General features: G+C 35.1%; 2 protein-coding genes across 8 annotated transcripts in view; one reads left to right on the forward strand and one right to left on the reverse strand.

Moving 5' to 3' along the window:
* Nucleotides 1-17,278, forward strand: part of LOC120629978 (endoribonuclease Dicer) — a 64,562-nt gene that overhangs the window by 32,734 nt on the left and 14,550 nt on the right. For all 3 annotated transcript variants that reach the window (XM_039899085.1, XM_039899081.1, XM_039899084.1), the window contains exons 25-27: nucleotides 585-766; nucleotides 1,525-1,761; nucleotides 3,273-3,408. In XM_039899085.1, coding sequence (XP_039755019.1) covers nucleotides 585-766; nucleotides 1,525-1,761; nucleotides 3,273-3,408 — 555 coding nt within the window. The remainder of the gene's footprint in view (nucleotides 1-584; nucleotides 767-1,524; nucleotides 1,762-3,272; nucleotides 3,409-17,278) is intronic.
* LOC120629979 (juvenile hormone epoxide hydrolase-like) lies at nucleotides 4,572-17,276 on the reverse strand. Of its 5 annotated transcripts, none has more exons than XM_039899090.1 (7): nucleotides 17,267-17,276; nucleotides 14,507-14,695; nucleotides 13,458-13,847; nucleotides 10,562-10,719; nucleotides 7,920-8,110; nucleotides 7,150-7,378; nucleotides 4,572-6,253 (listed from the first exon to the last, which is right to left on the reverse strand). In XM_039899090.1, the coding sequence occupies exons 2-7, from the start codon at nucleotides 14,693-14,695 to the stop codon at nucleotides 6,028-6,030; spliced, it is 1,383 nt and encodes a 460-aa protein (XP_039755024.1). In that variant the 5' UTR covers nucleotides 17,267-17,276; the 3' UTR covers nucleotides 4,572-6,027. The 5 variants fall into 5 exon arrangements, with proteins under 5 accessions (XP_039755024.1, XP_039755021.1, XP_039755022.1 ...); XM_039899087.1 differs by lacking the exon at nucleotides 17,267-17,276 and adding an exon at nucleotides 17,110-17,241; XM_039899088.1 differs by lacking the exon at nucleotides 17,267-17,276 and adding an exon at nucleotides 17,094-17,241.

Below are 17,278 nucleotides of genomic sequence, written 5' to 3' on the forward strand. Positions count from 1 at the left end.
TATAATTGTGTTCGCGCAATGAATGACAAGGTTGCTTGGAAGCAGGCCGCTCCGCTTTCATCTCACACGATAGTAAGATGATTGTACAAATTTAACATTCATTTGATTCATTCATTCTTATGATTGTAGTGATTGAGAAATCACTGGTTCAGAAGGTAGATTCTACTGAGAAAAAGCCGGCAAGAAACTTAACAATCTATTACTTATTCTGTATTCCGAGGGATGATGGTGTGCTACCAAGCAACCTTTTCTTTAAATTTAATTATTGAATTGAATTGGAAACGGGCAATTGCTGAGTATTTTGCCGCCTTTCTCTCATTAACCACAAATAAAAAACTTGACTTTTTAAAAGTGCTTATATTATTTATATACCAAACTACGAAAATAAGTGAAATTTCATTATGAATTTCAAACGAAATTTCGCAAAGCTAATGTTACTTATGAATACCGTCTGTCAATTTACCGTGTGAACGAATGCTTGCTAGCTCAGAATCTGTCAACAAGAAAAACTAACTAAAAGTGGAGCTTTAACAAGTGCACAACCTAACGTTAGTGCTTGACAAATGTATTTTAATTTTAATTAGGAGACCAATGAACCGATCGACATTGACCGCACATTGTCTACTGTGACACTGATGGATATCGAGTGCTACGACACGTTTGTGACGACGCCATTGGTTGATACCACCAAAACTTCTAGTGAAAAAGTACTGTCACCCCGAAGACCTGTCGCGGGTTCGGCTGCAATTCTTCCGCCGCCTGTAAAGTAAGTCAGCTTATCGTTTTAATACTTGAATCACTTGTCGCGAGCAAAATGTTTCATTTATTGTTTGATTAATTATTTGTCCAGATGATAATTTGCTGGCCTTGTTTCTGCAAAAATGATAAATATACAGGCTTAAATAAAAAAATCCAGAAAGATCTCGGTCTTGTAGTTCCTATCATTTAAACTAACCACTTTTGCTCTAGGACTTTTATTCAGTATTAATACTGTGAAACAAAATACATGTGAATAACGAAACAGCCCCTGTTGCCTCAGGCACTACATAAAAATCTTACAGTTTATGCAACGTGTAACAGAATAACGAAATAATATTGAAGGATGCGAAATAAGTATTTTTCATAAAGAACACCTTGTAAAAATATTAAATCAAAATAAGCATATTTATTTTTCCATACAAACGAATTCAAAACATTCCAAGTGTTTACTTTTGGCAACCCTATTGAAGATAAAAGACCGACACACGCATAGTATGCTACGTGACGCGTACCAAATTACAGTAAGTGACAGGAGACACATGATTTAAATTTTGATTTTGAATGTGATATTATGGTTGCATCTGATTTTTTTTCAGTAATAATATGGCAGTGGTTTATTCTAAAACTTAGGTTTACGGTTTCACAGATATTTTTCAGTGACGGACAGCCTGATAAAGCCTGTGAAGTATTATTTCGGTTTTCATTTACACGTTGTATATTATACATTAATACGAAACCAGAAATATAATGCAAGTTCGATGACAGGTACGACGATAAAATTGCGATTCTATCAAAAACGCCCACTGCCCGCGGTCCCGAGCTGCGGGACATTGTAGCGGCACTCACGACGATCAACTCGAACGACACCTTTAACCTGGAACGCGCAGAGACTCTTGGCGACTCCTTCCTCAAGTTTGCGGCCAGCTTGTACCTCTTCCACAAGTTTCCAGCCCTAGATGAGGGGCAGTTGACGAATATCAAAGGTCGACTTATTGGCAACAGGTAAAAATCCCATTTTTTAATTTTATACACAATCTGCTACTTTAGATTAAATTATAAAATTTTTTTTTTTTCAATAAGTGAGTAAATGGGCCATCTTTTGAAATAAGTTGCCAAGTGTAGTGTCATACTTTTTTGTTCCAAAATGAAATGTCAACGTTAACTGACAAAATTTTTATAGACCATAACTCAATGAAACTTAATTTATTTTACTCAATAAATAATGTGTTTTACTTTTATTTGTAGTTTCGATTTATAGCACGGTTATTCTAGATGACGTCACTAAAAAAATCACTGCCTAATTGTGAAATTTGTAACCACGGTACTTAAAAATGCGATCAAGGGTGTCGCTTTTTAATTTTTTTGATAAATGTCTATTACTACTTAACTATGTGACATTTTTTTCCATATTTTTCCCAGAACTGGTATAAGTTGGCCTCTCGGCTGGTTCCATTTTATCGTCAAGTTTTGGGACACCCTGTATATTAGTTATTTGAATGTAGGTTTATAATAATTTTTCGCCACCTATTTCTTCTCGCTTTTGTTGTCCCAATCCTAAGGTTGCCTAGCAGAAATGGCTTCTAAGCGATAAGGCCGCCTTTTGTATTCTACTCCATTCTTTGTGTTTCTCTGTATTCGTCCTTTAGGCAAATAAAGAAAGAGAGAAAGAAGGTACAAAGTTTAAATAAATAAAATAAAACCTCCAATAACCGAGAAACTTCATAGAAACGGCGACTGCGCGCGCATTAGAAAACACAGCGTGGCTACTATGCCGTGTAGAAAACGATTATAGATATAGCCATATATCTAACAGTAAGTGATGAAGTTCACCAATTATCTCCGGGGTAAATTGTCTCAAGGGCTAACTCGTAGTAGAATAAAGAAGTAAAAAAATTAAAACTATATGCTCATAATAAAAATGCTAAAATAGCTTAAATAAAATAGAAAAACTATTCTTTAGAAGTTATTTCTTTATCATACAGAATGTTTGCATCTCTATAAAATTGATTGGTTCAATCTAGCTCTCAGTTGTTTCGAAGTTCAGTGATGCCCAAAACAATATGGGTTTTTCAAAAAAATTAACTTAAATTTTTTAATATTGGATAAGGCTTTGCGGAATTCCATGAAATATTATGAGAATCATAATACTAAATTTTCAAAGTTTGTATTAAACGTAAACTTATAGAAAAGTCCTATTATAGTATTAAGGACTACGTCAACGATAAAAATGCTTGGGTTTAAATTATTGCTCTAACCAGGTTGCTTCTTTAATAGTTTTAAAAGACGATGTGACAACAAACAACAACCGGCTAAGTTTGTTGTGGGCTTCTTCATAGACCAGGGCGCGTTTGGAACCCTCGTAGCTTTAGTTTTAAGTTAACGAATTTAGTTATCGCCATCAACTCACTCCTATGTCATTTTTTACATGTAATGTACCTACGCATCAAAGGTACCATCTATGTGCCTATTTGAATACAGAAATATTTGACTTCAACTATGATTCTTGTTCTTAGGAATCTGTACTATGCAGGCGAGCGCGTACAACTAGGCGGACGAATGAAAGTCGAACAATTCAGTCCCCGGAGAGATTTCGTTGTTCCCGGCTTCTCGGCTCCACAACAGGTCATCAATTTCATCGAGAAGAACCACGTGAGTACCCTTCATATAAAATACTGTTAATTTCTTAGTATTTATTATACTTTATTTTGAGAATGCTACTCAAAATTTAAGCAATTAACAAATCTCTCGCTTCAACGATGAAGGATAACATCGTGAGAGAATCTGCATACCTGAGATTATATATTTATTGCAATCATTTAAGATGTGATGTACGCATTTTATTGTATAATAATTATATTTACCTTACTTTATTCAAAAAGAAATTGTTTAAAAAATTTAAGATAACTAAATAGATATTATAGATAAGTAAATTAGTCTTAGTTCAGTCTAAGTTAAAAAAGTTCAAATAAATAAGTTAAATTAAATATATTCTTCATAATGTTCTCAAAGGTGTGTGAAGCCCACACATACGCACTAGGCCAGCGTGGTAGACTACCGCCTAAACCCCTTCTCATTGTAGGAAGAAGAACCCGTGCCTTAAACTGGTCCGGTAATGGGTTGGTATGATGATGATGACACCATATTTTGAGAATGTTATTAGTAAATGTTGCTACACAGACTTCCTGTCTTATAGGATACTTAATAATTTTCATAATTTTTTATTAGTGTTTTTACCTACACTTGGACGCTATAAGACTGATGTGAAAGGCATACTAATTTCGGCATCGACGGTACGAGAGCCGTAGCTTAATTGGAGAAAGCGAGACGATTCAAATCCTTCCGAAAATTTTTATATGCATTTTAAATTTAGAAAAAAAAAGGATACTCAATATAACATAGTCTTTGTGAGACAAACTATTACTCTTTATAAAAAAAAAGCTGATATTACCAGAAACGGACATAAATTAGTGTTATCTGCATATCGTCTGCGAAAGGTGCAGAACTCCTTTGTGGGGTTGAGTATACGCTTTTACAACATGATTGCTAAGATAATTCTTGACCTACCAATAAATACATCTAATACAGTATATTCTAGTTTCCCTTCGAATTGCTATACTTGGCCGTTGGTCACCAGACGTAAGGACCAATTTTTGGGACACGATGTTAATAAAATTTTTCGTGTCCGAAGACCATGGGCCCATAGTATATATAAACTAAAATATACGTTTGAAAATTAAAAATTTCATCTAAATCGAGTATTAGTTACATTATTTCAATAAGCGCAAGGTAGTTGAACTAAGAAAAGAAAAATATGAAAGAGAAAAAAAAACGTTTATTGCTTTTTATCTTAAAACTAAATAAAGTCTTTTGTCCTTCATTCCTTGAACAATTAATATATAGACCAAAACTCCTCACAATATGTACGTACAAATAAATGCCAACGAAATTAATAGGAAATTTAAAAAAAGAACTATATCTTACTTCCCGGCTTTTTTTTACAACAGTTAGTTTGAAAGTCGCCATTATATTCTGGTTTAATTGACCTGATGAAGAAGTAAGGTATACTTCTTCGTTCTGGCTGACCAAATAAAGACTTCTGATTGACTTACTGACCGACCGGCTGACGGACTGACTAACCGTGATTTACGTGACTAGCAACACACAGCTCAAACCACTGCAAGGATCGGTCTGAAATTTGGGCCTACAGTTTGCTATTATAACGTAGACGTCCGCTAAGGATACAAGTACCTTCAATTTAATATTGAATATTCAACAGTAAAGTGCTATAGGATATTGTCAGTTTATTATATAGTCAAGTCCGTCGCTGAAAAAAAAGCCTTGACACTTACCATGGTCGCAAGGACAGATAGACCTAGAACGGTTCTGTTTATGGTTTTGAATCCTATAATAATCCTAAATCAATCTGTATTACATACAGATTGATTTAGGATTATTACTTGTATCCTTAGCGGACGTCTACGTTATAATAGCAAACTGTAGGCCCAAATTTCAGACCGATCCTTGCAGTGGTTTGAGCTGTGTGTTGCTAGTCACGTAAATCACGGTTAGTCAGTCCGTCAGCCGGTCGGTCAGTAAGTCAATCAGTAGTCACATTTACCTATTATGTATACAGATTATAACTCCTACGGTGCGCGAATCTGACTCGCACTGGACGACAATTTTTTTTCTCACCGACACTTCATAATATACCGAATAAAATTAAGCTTCTTCGTGTTTACTTTAGTCATAATATGAATAGATTACCTTTGATTTATTACATCACTAGTAAATAATAGGTACAAGCGAAACCGATAAGATTTTCGTGTTGCACATTTCATATTCAGTGGATATTGTTCCAGCTGCCATATATGTAAAGAAAAATGACATCGTGTACTTGATCGTTTATACTGATAAAAATATACGTTTACTATTGCACTGATTGAAAAAAGTGGCTTCAGTCTATTGCGGAGTCATTCGATCTCCAAAGATCTTATCTACCCCCATTCGGTTTAACGGTTTAGGTAGCGTTATCTTTTATGTTAAAATACCGCTATTGCAGATCTTTTTCTTGTTGTTCAAAGATATCATATCAAATATAGGATTGAGTTTTTAGGATTATATTATGGATTGTATTGATCATGTACATATTCCTTACATTATTTTCTTGGTAAATGCAAGTAACAGTAATCATTTTATTTTTGTTTTTAGAAAGTTATCGATGACTGTCTAAAAATCTATATTATAGATACATAATTAAACAAGAGTATTTTATTTATTATAATTATTTCTCTCGTGAAATTTTATAAATTCGACCACAGATTCAAAAACATCATCGACTAACTCCTTGGGTGTGTGCATTGCAGCGAAATGACCTCCGAAATCCAGTGTTGTGGAATGTACTAGATTAGGGAATTTATCGCGTAGAATCCAATCAGGCTGGTATACCACTTCATAAAGAAAATTTATAGCAGCCGTTGGCACATAAGTTGGGATTCTGAAAAATAAAATTATGATCACTTGGGGCCGATTTTTCAATCGTCGAATAGTTTATTGACGTTTTGACAGTTGTGTTGTATTGGAAATTTTAAAATGTAGCTATTACTAGTCATAAATGTAAATTTGACACGTAAATGCACATAATTTCCGAAAGGAGTCGTTGGACTCATAGCTCAGCTTTTAAAATTAACATAAGTATAAATATACTTTTGGGAATCCTTTCATCGATATTGGTGCTAAATCTGTGGTGCGCAAATCTTTGAACTAAACTAAATTTACAAGTCTAAAAATAGCCTTTTCCACAAATAACACTGTAAAAGGAATGGCAAAAGGGCAATGCTCCCAAAAAGGCACTATGCCTTACTGAGGTGGTTTAGAAACCGTTAAAGATTTTATTAAGTTTTATTTTCGTACATAGGATATTTAACGTTTTTTTTTCTGTTTACAAACATATTAAGTAGTTACCAGAATGATAAGCCTTCTATTTATTTAGTAGCTTAGTAGATGGCATTATCTGCTCTCAAAAGCCCTTTAATTTAAAAATAATAACAAAAATAGAATAATCCGCGAAGTTGAAGTATTTTTGAGTTCTTGCTTTGTATCTGGACTTTAAGAAATTAGTTTGAATTGTTATTTGGATCGAATTTTGTATTAAGATAATGTTTTGGCTCTGAAGTTTGTGTTTTAATTTCCAGAAGCCATGTAAATTTACAGAAAAAAAAATCGTAAATCTCTGAAGTACTTGTTTGCGTTGTGAGAGTTTGATGAAATCTACCAACAGTCTGTGTTACGTGAAAACATTAACACCTAAATACGAACTCTTTGAGCTCGAAAAGTTAAGTTTAATATTTTTTGTACTATAGACATGAGACTAAAATTTTAAGGCGTACTCACTCATGAACAACAAATACTTCTGGCCATGCGAAGGCTTCCGCATATACTCTCACCGAGGTTGTAATCCGTTCGTTTGCCCATAATATAGTAACGGTATCTAACAAATCGTCAATGTCGATTTCTGCCAAACCCCCATGTGGTGTATGCAGCTGATCCCTATTGCTACAAACACCTATCTTTTCCAGGGTATATGCAGCAAGACCTGCTGGCGTGTCTGCTAAAGCAGCACCTGTAATAAAAAGTTTGATCTTAGTACCTACCTCGTTGGTCAAGTGGTAAACATATTTAGATCATGAAGTTCTAAAGTTACATTCAAGAAATTCTCAGTATAAGCCAGGAGTTGTTGCGATTATCCCTTAATATTGCCCCTTAATTATCGTTTACTTGTGATAATTATCGTGAAAGCACAACAGATCACGAGTAACGTGGACGGTATGAATCCCAATTTCCTCTTCTATGGCAGAGGAGAGTCAAAGGATTTTAGTAATAGGACAACCGAAGGACAGTGATGATGATGGTTAGAATAGCTTGAATTATAGGGTAGGGTTAACCAAACTTTTTAGGGGTATGTATGTGCGTTGTAAGCAATTAAATATGTCAGTTGATTTAGCGGTGAAGTGTTTCCTAAGAAAACCCGCATGACTGAGAGTTCTGCAGTGTTCTTAAAGGCTTGTAAACTCCAATGCACTTTATTCATTCTGAAAGAAGACTCGTCCTGTAGTGGGTCTGCAGTTTATAATAATGGCTGTGACAATAAAAATATTACCCACCTATTGTATCCGGTTTTGTAGCTTGCAAATGAAAGTAACCGCTCTCCCTCATTAAATACGAGAATAGATCCTTTAGGGGATACATCCTATGTCTATGTTTCTCTTCTACAATAAAACTAGGAAATAGTGACCCTAAGATATATTTGAGGTTACTTATCGGTCTCGAGGATACTGGCATGTTCGTATGGAATCTGCAAGCAAAAATCTTAATATAGATACTTTCGAGGTACTCATTTATAGCTGTTACCCGTGACGTCGTCTGTCTTTCGGTTTAGTATAAATCGTTTGTTTTATTAACTGAAACAGTGCTTTAGTTGAAAGTTTGTCTGTTTGTATGTCTGTTTATTTGTTACTTATGTTCGGTTCAAACATTGCACCGTTCTTCATGAAATTTAACAAATATCTATAGCTGGGTTGCACATTTTGGAAAAGGATAGCGTTTGAGGAAAATATCTTTGTTTTGTTAAATTGTATGCACGGATTAACACCTTGATCAATCTTGATGAAATTTTTGCATAGAGATTGCTTGTATCTTGGAGAAAGACAGGGTATTTTAATCCAGGTAGTCGGTTTCCATTGGATAAAAAAACTGAAACAATAGCGCGCAGTTAATCATAAAAGCAAAACACGTATTCTTTCCATTTAAGCAGACTGAGACAACTGAGACAACAGCCGTGTGGTGCGGGCAAATCAGAACAGTTGTTAACACCCCTCCTATTTCCACGGGTGTCGTCGACAGTTCTCTTTGAGAGAGGCATTCAGGCCAGCACTGTATAAGCTATTACTCGAGCAAAACAGCAACACTGTCACGTACAGATAACTACTTTGATATGATATCTTTGAATAATTAATTAATCTATTTATATACTGTCGACATACCTAAGAGTAATATCTACTTCATACTGTACAGGTCAATCGTTTTGAATTATCATTTTATTACAGCTCCATTGATATTGGATAGAAGCAGGCGTTACTTTGCGGAAATCCATAATATACTCGTATTATGAACATTAAGATATATAACATAGCTACGCGAACAGCAGGAGAATCCGTATGGTGTAAATTATAATTTCTTCAATCCGTATACTCCGCACCAAAAAGATCCTCGGCAATGTACCCTCGACGCACGTTTCGCTCCGAATCCGGAGCATCCTTAGGAGATGTTAACTTTACAATGAATAATTGTCTTCATACGGATTGAAGAAATTATAAATTACTCCATACAGAGTCTCCTGCTGTTCGCGGAGTATAGCAAATTAAGCTTAATTTTCATAATATAGCTGCATTGATGAAAATGATATTTCCGGCTATTATCAGTCAACGTGGTAAACTGCATCACGTGTAATAGGTTCATCATTAAACGGCGCGGCATGAGTTAACTGGCAAACCGTGTTAACTGTTAATACCTACTTAGTCTGTATAGGTAGGTACTTAAGTACACGTAGATTTTGCTTTGCAACTGTGGCCTTCACCTATCTTATGAGGCGGAATGAAAGGTGAATCTTAAAATACAGTGTTTATGATTCTCAGTAACGCAGACAGTGATCGTTACAGATGTATGCCTTCTGAAAATATTATCTCCGATGTAAACGGATTATTATTTTTATTTGTGCGTTAAGTAAAAGCGTCGATATTGATAGATAAGTCTTGTTGCACAAAATTATGAAAATGAAAAACAAACAATAAATTCAATCTAATAATAATAGATTATAGTAGATAAAATTCAGTCTTATCGTTTTAAACGTTCTCTTACGCATTTAAGCGAGTGCATATAAAAATGCATGCAATTCGCTTTGGAGCTGTTGATGGATTATTCGTATACATCCCTTCCAAAGGAAGCTTGTGACCTGCAGGGAGATATTAATAGACAATGGTAGATTGATAATGAGATAATGGTATATTCGAGTTTGATATTAATTGACTATGCCCGTGTTTGGTTAGGTTTTACCTGAGTCTCGGCTAACAGCTAGTTGTATCTGTGCTATCCTCAATAGGGATTTTTTTTTTTAGAATCAACAATCATCGAATGAAATGTTTTCTACTTATTGGCTTGATTTACTATGAAACCAATTCTACGGCGTATTGCTAATTTCCGTGTCCTCTTTCTTTCTTGAAAGGGATCAAGAAATCAATCTCATCACACTAAGAAATTTTCTGATTTAAAGTTATATGTTAGAATTAATTATTAAAAAATATATATATTTGTATATATATTACGATGAAACACACATCGCCATTTAGTCCCAAAGTAAGCGTAGCTTGTGTTATGGTTACTAATATAACTGATGAGTAATTTTATAAATATACATAAATACTTATTATATATAGATAAACACCCAGACACTGAAAAAGGTTCATGTTGAACACACAAACATTGTCCAGTTGTGGGAATCGAACCCACGGTTTGAACTCAGGGTCGCTGCCCACTGCGCCAATCGGCCGTCAAATTATAATAATTGAGAGTATTTTAGCAAGTTGTCCCAATTGATAGAGCGGAAATATTGCATTCACGTTAACTTGGGATGCATTGTAGCTAAGTTACTTAACTATGGTGGACTTATTTTATATGCTCCCACGATATCAAAGGGATTGCCAAAAAAGAAAAAACATTAATTGTTTTGGTAGTAATAAGGTTTTCTTACCCTAACACTTCATCTTGGAAGACTGTGGCTAAATGAGTACCAGTTTGCGAGCCCCAATCACCCGCCTGAATATAGTACTTCTTAAAACCTAACCGTTTCATCAGGTTCCTCATTATTATACTCATCTGTAGAGGGCTCAAGCCCGGTTTGTTTGTGCCCTGAAATTATAAATTCATTATTTTATACATTCTCATTCTTCTCCTACTAGTTGATAAAGTAAGGTAGGAAAGGCACGACATTTTTTCTTCTCGCAGAGCGCGCAATAGCTCAGCAACCGGTACCAGAGCAGCAAGGAGGGTTTTAGCTCTCAAATCACACTATATCATATACATATTTAACACGAAACAAATTTTCAAAATCTTATGAAAATGTAAGATTGATAAGATATTGAAATTTTTTCTTGAAACTAAAAAAAAAAATATTACAAGTATCTCTTTTGGTTTTTGCACCAATAGAAAGCTACTTCTTGTCTTTAGCTACTTGTAATTTGTTTCTGTTTATCTTTTTTTTTTCTTCATAGGTAACATATTCACCAATCAAAATAATAAAAAATAACGTAATTAGTTTTTTATCTTGTAAGTGAAGAGTATGTTCTTTAGGAATAAGGTCTTCAAACCTACGTATATACCTTCTCTTCTATGAAAGCCCTATAAGTTTAGTAGTGAGATATTTTACCTTAATAGGCTACGGATGATGACAGTAGGAATCAAAAAGTCGCCTACTTTTCCTGAGCAAATAATAATAATAATGACTTTGGCCTCAACATATACCAAGCATACTATGATTCAAAACCGTAACAATAAATTTTTGCAGCTCTCCTTTCTATACTCTATAACTAGTTAAATTTTTTTCCGCGTACAATTTCTCCAAAGGTTTCCCATACGTACATTGATCCGCTATCTTACACAATATACACCAACACAACGAGTCGCATCGCCTGTCCCGCGCTTAAATATCATTTGCTCGACTCTGCAAGCGTCTTAGTTTAATATAAGAATTGGATTATCGATTAGTACTAAAAAAATTCACCTCCTTAAAAAAATTAGTTTTATTTCTACCAGGTAATAGCTATAGATCATATGCTCCACGAGGAAACATATGATGCCAATGAATAAAACACGAGTTCTCGTGGGTGAGCCATGAAAATTGGTAGCAAAAAACCCTTTTTGTATTTGAACGTGTCAGTGCAGACATTTAAACAACACACTTCTAGTTGATGTATTTAAATTCAAAATAGACATCATCATCATCTTCTGAAATCCACATCTACTTATACATATACATGTTTATTCATAAAAATCCGACTTTTTTTTTTTTAAGCGAATGAATAAAAATATTAAGCATATTTGTATGAAAAAATTCCAAGCATTGATATACGATCTCCTCTTCCATTTTCGCTAAATTAAAAAGGTTTTTTTTAGACATTTTGACAAGTCTAAAATTTTATCTGGGGATAGAAAATGTATTTTGAAAAGTAACCGCGCGAGCGAGAATTAATAAGATGGTGCTTGTATAATAACTAAGAAGAAAAATCTCAACCCGAATAGGCTCTTATTTGCTTCACCTCTTTCGGGATTTTATTTTTTTCTACATCTTTACTATAATAAGCTTTAGAATCAAATCCTGAACCGTAAATAGCAGTCGTCATACAAATACCTACTATCTTAAAAAAACTCATTCCGTATACGTAAATATATAATTGTACAGACAGGATGGTAATCACAGAGAAGAGCGACATTGCAAAAAAAGGCACGTGTAAATATTCAGTATATTTGTAGCTCCATTTTAGTAGGGTTTCTCGAACAGGCGGCTAGTCATTTCATTAAAATAGCAGTTGACAGTAATTATTTTATCTAAACGTTTACCATAAAATGGGGAAAATGGGATAATTTTGTGAGCTAGCAACAATACGTGGATTTTCACTGTTTTTGGAAACAATGCACTGCATGCAATAATATTGGATAGAAGCAGGCGTTACTTTGCGGAAATCCATGATATATTATCAAAATTAAGCTTAATTTGCTATACTCCGCGAAAAGTCGGAGAATCTGTGTTAAACAATTGTTAACAATTATTCATTGTAAAGTCAACATCTCCCGAGGATGCTCCGGTTTCGGAGCGAAACGTGCGTAGAGGGTATATTGCCGAAGATCTGTTTGGTGTGGAGTATAAGGATTGAAGAAATTATAAATTACACCACACAGATTCTCCTGCTTTTCGCGGAGTAAAGCAAATTGAATGAGGATTCTGTATTTTCTTATATCTTTAAACGAGCTATTCTTATATATATATATAATTGAAATCTGTGAATCGGCTCCAACGATTTTCATGGTTTCGGGGGCGATAAATCGATCTAGCTAGGATTCATTTTTAGAAAATGTCATTTTATTCGTGTTTTCCGGTAATAACCGATTCGGTGAAGACGAAGTTGCACGGGTCAGCTAGTCTTAATTATGTGTTGAAGATATTTGATATCTTGGTATTTTGATTACTACACGGTGTTTTTTTTCCTCTCAGCCAGTCGATCTGACCAATATCTAATTTTCATTGGAAAATCGGAAAGAATAAAAAAATAAGAAACTTTAATAATATTTCGGTGCATATGAAGCATCCTGCGGCGGTGTCAATTCGATTAATCGCGGTCGTTTCATGCAGCAGAAATAAAATTCGGATCGGTGCTTAATTTGATCAGCTGCTTCCAAATTTCTTAATGCAGAAGTTAATTAACTTTTGAACCGGTGTATCAGACTTCAATTATTTTAAGTATTTCTTAAAGTTACTTAAGATCGGATAGATTCAAAAGGCCTTAAACGCTATAAGGATGTTCGAAGATAAATGGTTGACTAGCAGAGTCAAACCACGGAATTATATAAAAACTGTTTGATGTAATAATTACCTCCGAAAATCCAAAGCCCGGCAAATCGATAGCGACAACCTCAAAAATGAAATCATATCCACTTCTCGGTGTCGTGAGCATAGGTATTGCCATATCGAATTCCTTTGACGAACTTGGCCATCCGTGCATAAGTAGCAATGGCAGTACTTTTAAATTTTTAGCTTCCGGTTTCACTCTTATGTAATGAATGTCCAGCCCTTGTATTTTTGTTTTGTAATGTGGAAATCTATTGAGACGTTTGGCTCTCTCTTTAAAATTATACTCTTCCATCCAGTAATTTAACATCTTTTCCAAATATACTGTGTTCATACCGTATTCGGATTGCGTACCTTCCATCGGTCTGGTGTATGAACGTCTGTTTTTTAATCTGCTTTTTAAATCTTCTATCATCTGTAATTAAGTTGTCTCTTCTAAATTATTTACTTTCGGAAAAGTTGGGTCCGTTTATAATTTACTGTCCATATCATATCATATCATATCATATTAACTAATGATAGACAAGCTGTTCCCCTCGATATTACCTTTTTTGAAAATTACCCAGTGGCTCGATCATAAGATTCCACTTTTTTTAGATCTACGGAAGCCATGTTTTGTATTAGGTACTTGTGATTTACTTAGGACGGACTATAATTAGCAAGGCACGAAAATACGGGGCCTTTTCTTTCAACTTAACTAACTTTTAGTAAAATTATATATTTTACTAAAAGTTAGCCCTTGACTGCAACCTCACCTGATGGCCAGTTATATTTAAACCGGGTACGGTTTCTACGCATCATCGTACCGGAACGCTTAGTTGCTTAGGCACGTCTGTCGCTAGGGTGGTAGCCAGCCACGGCTCAAGCCTCCCACCAGACCAGACCAGACAAAATTCAGAAATTATAAATTTCTAAATTGCCCCTGCCGGGAATCGAGCCTGGAACCTCCAGCTCAAAACCACAGCGCACAGCGCTGCACCGCTTTTCACAAATACCATTATTTTGGCTGAAATCTTTTTATAACTAAAAAAAAATGTTAATCTAAAGGCGACTAAAGTTTTCCTATTTTCTTACCGTATCATTGAAGACAACTTTAAAAGGTCTTATAGACTTGTCTTCTTGCTTTGGTTTGTCGCCGTCTCCCCACCATCTTTCTAAATCAAGTTCTGGTAGATCGGGAACGCTATGAAGTTGGTTATATTTAGTTGCGATACCAATGCCTACAGCTGTAAAGGCAATGAACAGGGCAAATTTTTTGAACATCTGAAATTTGAACAACATTTTTACTTGGTTTATGCATTTATGCTGTTTTTATTGTTTATTTTTTAGCGCAATAATGTTGTTTACGTGTCTGAAAGCAATGAGGAGTTTTTGTTTGCTTCAAATATGCAACAAAATAATTGTTTGACGACCTGCTTGGTAAAGCTATCTTGTGTTGGAAAAGAGCAATCTGCTGAGTTTCTTGCCGGCTCTTCTCAGTGGAATCTCCCTTCGGAGCCGGTGGTAGAGTTACTACAAACAGACTGACTTGACGTCTCAAAAAGAGTGCTTATAAACTAGGCCTTTTGAAATAAATGAATTTAGAATTTTAATTTTGGCTAGTTTATGTAAATAAGAAGTCCCGCTTAAAATATACCGCATGAACCTATATTTTCAACGATCCCTTAAGAGGCCAGTTATTTCGAATTCAATTGTTATTACTCCACTTCAAGTTGGCCCGAGACTGCAATACTACCTGGTAAGGTATGCAATGGGCTAATCTGCTAGGGGGTATGGCAGTTATAATAAACCCATATCTTTAATCAATTTCTACGCAACATCGTATCGGAACGCTAAATCGCATGGCGGCAGGTCTGTGTCAGTAAGTTGGTTACCATTGGGTAGAAGCAGGCGTTACTTTGCAGAAATCCATGATATATTGTAAAAATTAAGCTTCATTTGCTATACTCCGCGAAAAGCAGGAGAATCTGTGTAGTGTAATTTATAATTTCTTCAATCCTTATACTCCAATCCTCCAGAAGTTTAGGAGCGAAACGTGCGTAGAGGGTAGTACATTGCCGAAGATCTGTTTCGTGTGGAGTATAAGGATTGGAGAAATTGTAAATTACACCATTTGACGGCCGACTGGCGCAGTGGGCAGCGACCCTGCTTTCTGAGTCCAAGGCCGTGGGTTCGATTCCCACAACTGGAAAATGTTTGTGTGATGAGCATAAGTGTTTTTCAGTGTCTGGGTGTTTATATGTATTTTCCAAGTAGATATTTATTTATATATAATTCCTAAAAATATTCATCAGTCATCTTAGTACCAATAACACAAGCTACGCTTACTTTGGGGCTAGGTGGCGATGTGTGTATTGTCGTAGTATATTTATTTATTTATTTATTTATATATTTATACAGATTCTTCCGCTTTACGCGGAGTATAGCAAATTAATTTTAATTTTTTAGAGAATGATTTATTTTTGCCAAATTGTCCTTGCCGTAGTTCGAACCCGGGACGTCCGATAGTGCACACCGCTCGGCCACAGAGGTCGTCATATTTGTATTGGAAGATATTAATAAAAATAGATATCATTATCGATACGGGAAACGGGCACTTTGTGTTATATGCATATCGCTTGCGAAAGTTATAGAAATCCATAGTATGTTGAGTTCAACATTTACCTACCTACACTTTCGTAACATGATTTCTACAGTTATAATGACCCTTTCGTAGTTATCTGTTAACCTATCTGATTTGCATAAGATTAAACAATGTTCAAATTTATTCATTCGAAGTTACTATGTAGATATAGTGTTTCTTGGGTACTTGGAATCCGATGACTGCGCTGTTATCTCACACAAGATAGTTTAATAATTGGAAATTAAATGTAACTGATTGATGGTGGAAAAGAGGAACTGTTTCTGTACCGGCTTCCCTGTAGAATCTGCCCGGCGCGGCTGTTTTTTTAGTTAACAGAGGCCTCGACGTTTCAAGGGTAATATACCTACCTACAAAATGATTTAACTATTGTAAGTAAATGTATTATAAATTTGTAAAATACATAGTAACTAACCTACGTAGAAATTTTCACGGGAACTTATATACGCGAACAGATATAATATCGCAATCAGTTCAGATTATATTAGCAACAAAAAAAAGACTGACAATTATTTATAGTCACGACTCATAACAGTACCTACACGGAAAATCCGTGACTGATCAGTGATTTGAAGATTTTGTTAAAACACTAGAATTAACGTGATGGTGGCGTAGGTAGTACAACTTTAACGGTTCCTGCATAACAAGTCATATTTACGGTGTTATTATATCTAAACTTACTAGTCTTGTAGGTATATATCAAAATATATGTAAGAAGCAAAAAATACCGTTAAAAACGCACGCACGCACGGTCTACGGGGTATACCAGCTTTTCCTTTGTTATCACAAGATCTCGTAACTCTTTTTTTGTTTTTCTCATAGGCTCGAGTAAAAGTATTTTTAGCATCGTCCGATTGTAACGGTAACTTTGTGAATGAAAATATTCAGGTCATGCTGTTGTCGCAATTAACTTTCACTTATTCATCTCGCCGGAGCGAAGAAATATTTTACTAATATAAAAATTACTTTAAGCGTAATTGCCTAGTTAGGATTTAGTACTAAAACAAAATTATTACCTGCCTCACGTAATAATAACCTTAAGTAATATCACAAGCACTGGAAGTATTATACGAGTTTTCACTTCAAATATGTTTTTCCCATAACACGGAAACGCGAATAACGCGCGTGCGCAAGTGCCGGCGATCCACACCGAAATTATAAACAGAGAATGAAGCGCGTATCGGCATCCTTACCAGAGGCGTGTT

This window comes from Pararge aegeria, chromosome 15, assembly GCF_905163445.1.
Source record: "Pararge aegeria chromosome 15, ilParAegt1.1, whole genome shotgun sequence".
NCBI lineage: Eukaryota > Metazoa > Arthropoda > Insecta > Lepidoptera > Nymphalidae > Pararge > Pararge aegeria.

Coding starts and splice junctions, on each gene's coding strand:
- LOC120629979 (XM_039899090.1), bottom strand. CDS start 14,695: ATGTTCAAAAAATTTGCCCTGTTCATTGCCTTTACAGCTGTAGGCATT. Junction 7,379..7,919: donor TACAAAACCGGATACAATAG/GTGGGTAATATT, acceptor TTTTTATTACAG/GTGCTGCTTTAGCAGACACG. Junction 6,254..7,149: donor GAAGTATTTGTTGTTCATGA/GTGAGTACGCCT, acceptor TTTATTTTTCAG/AATCCCAACTTATGTGCCAA.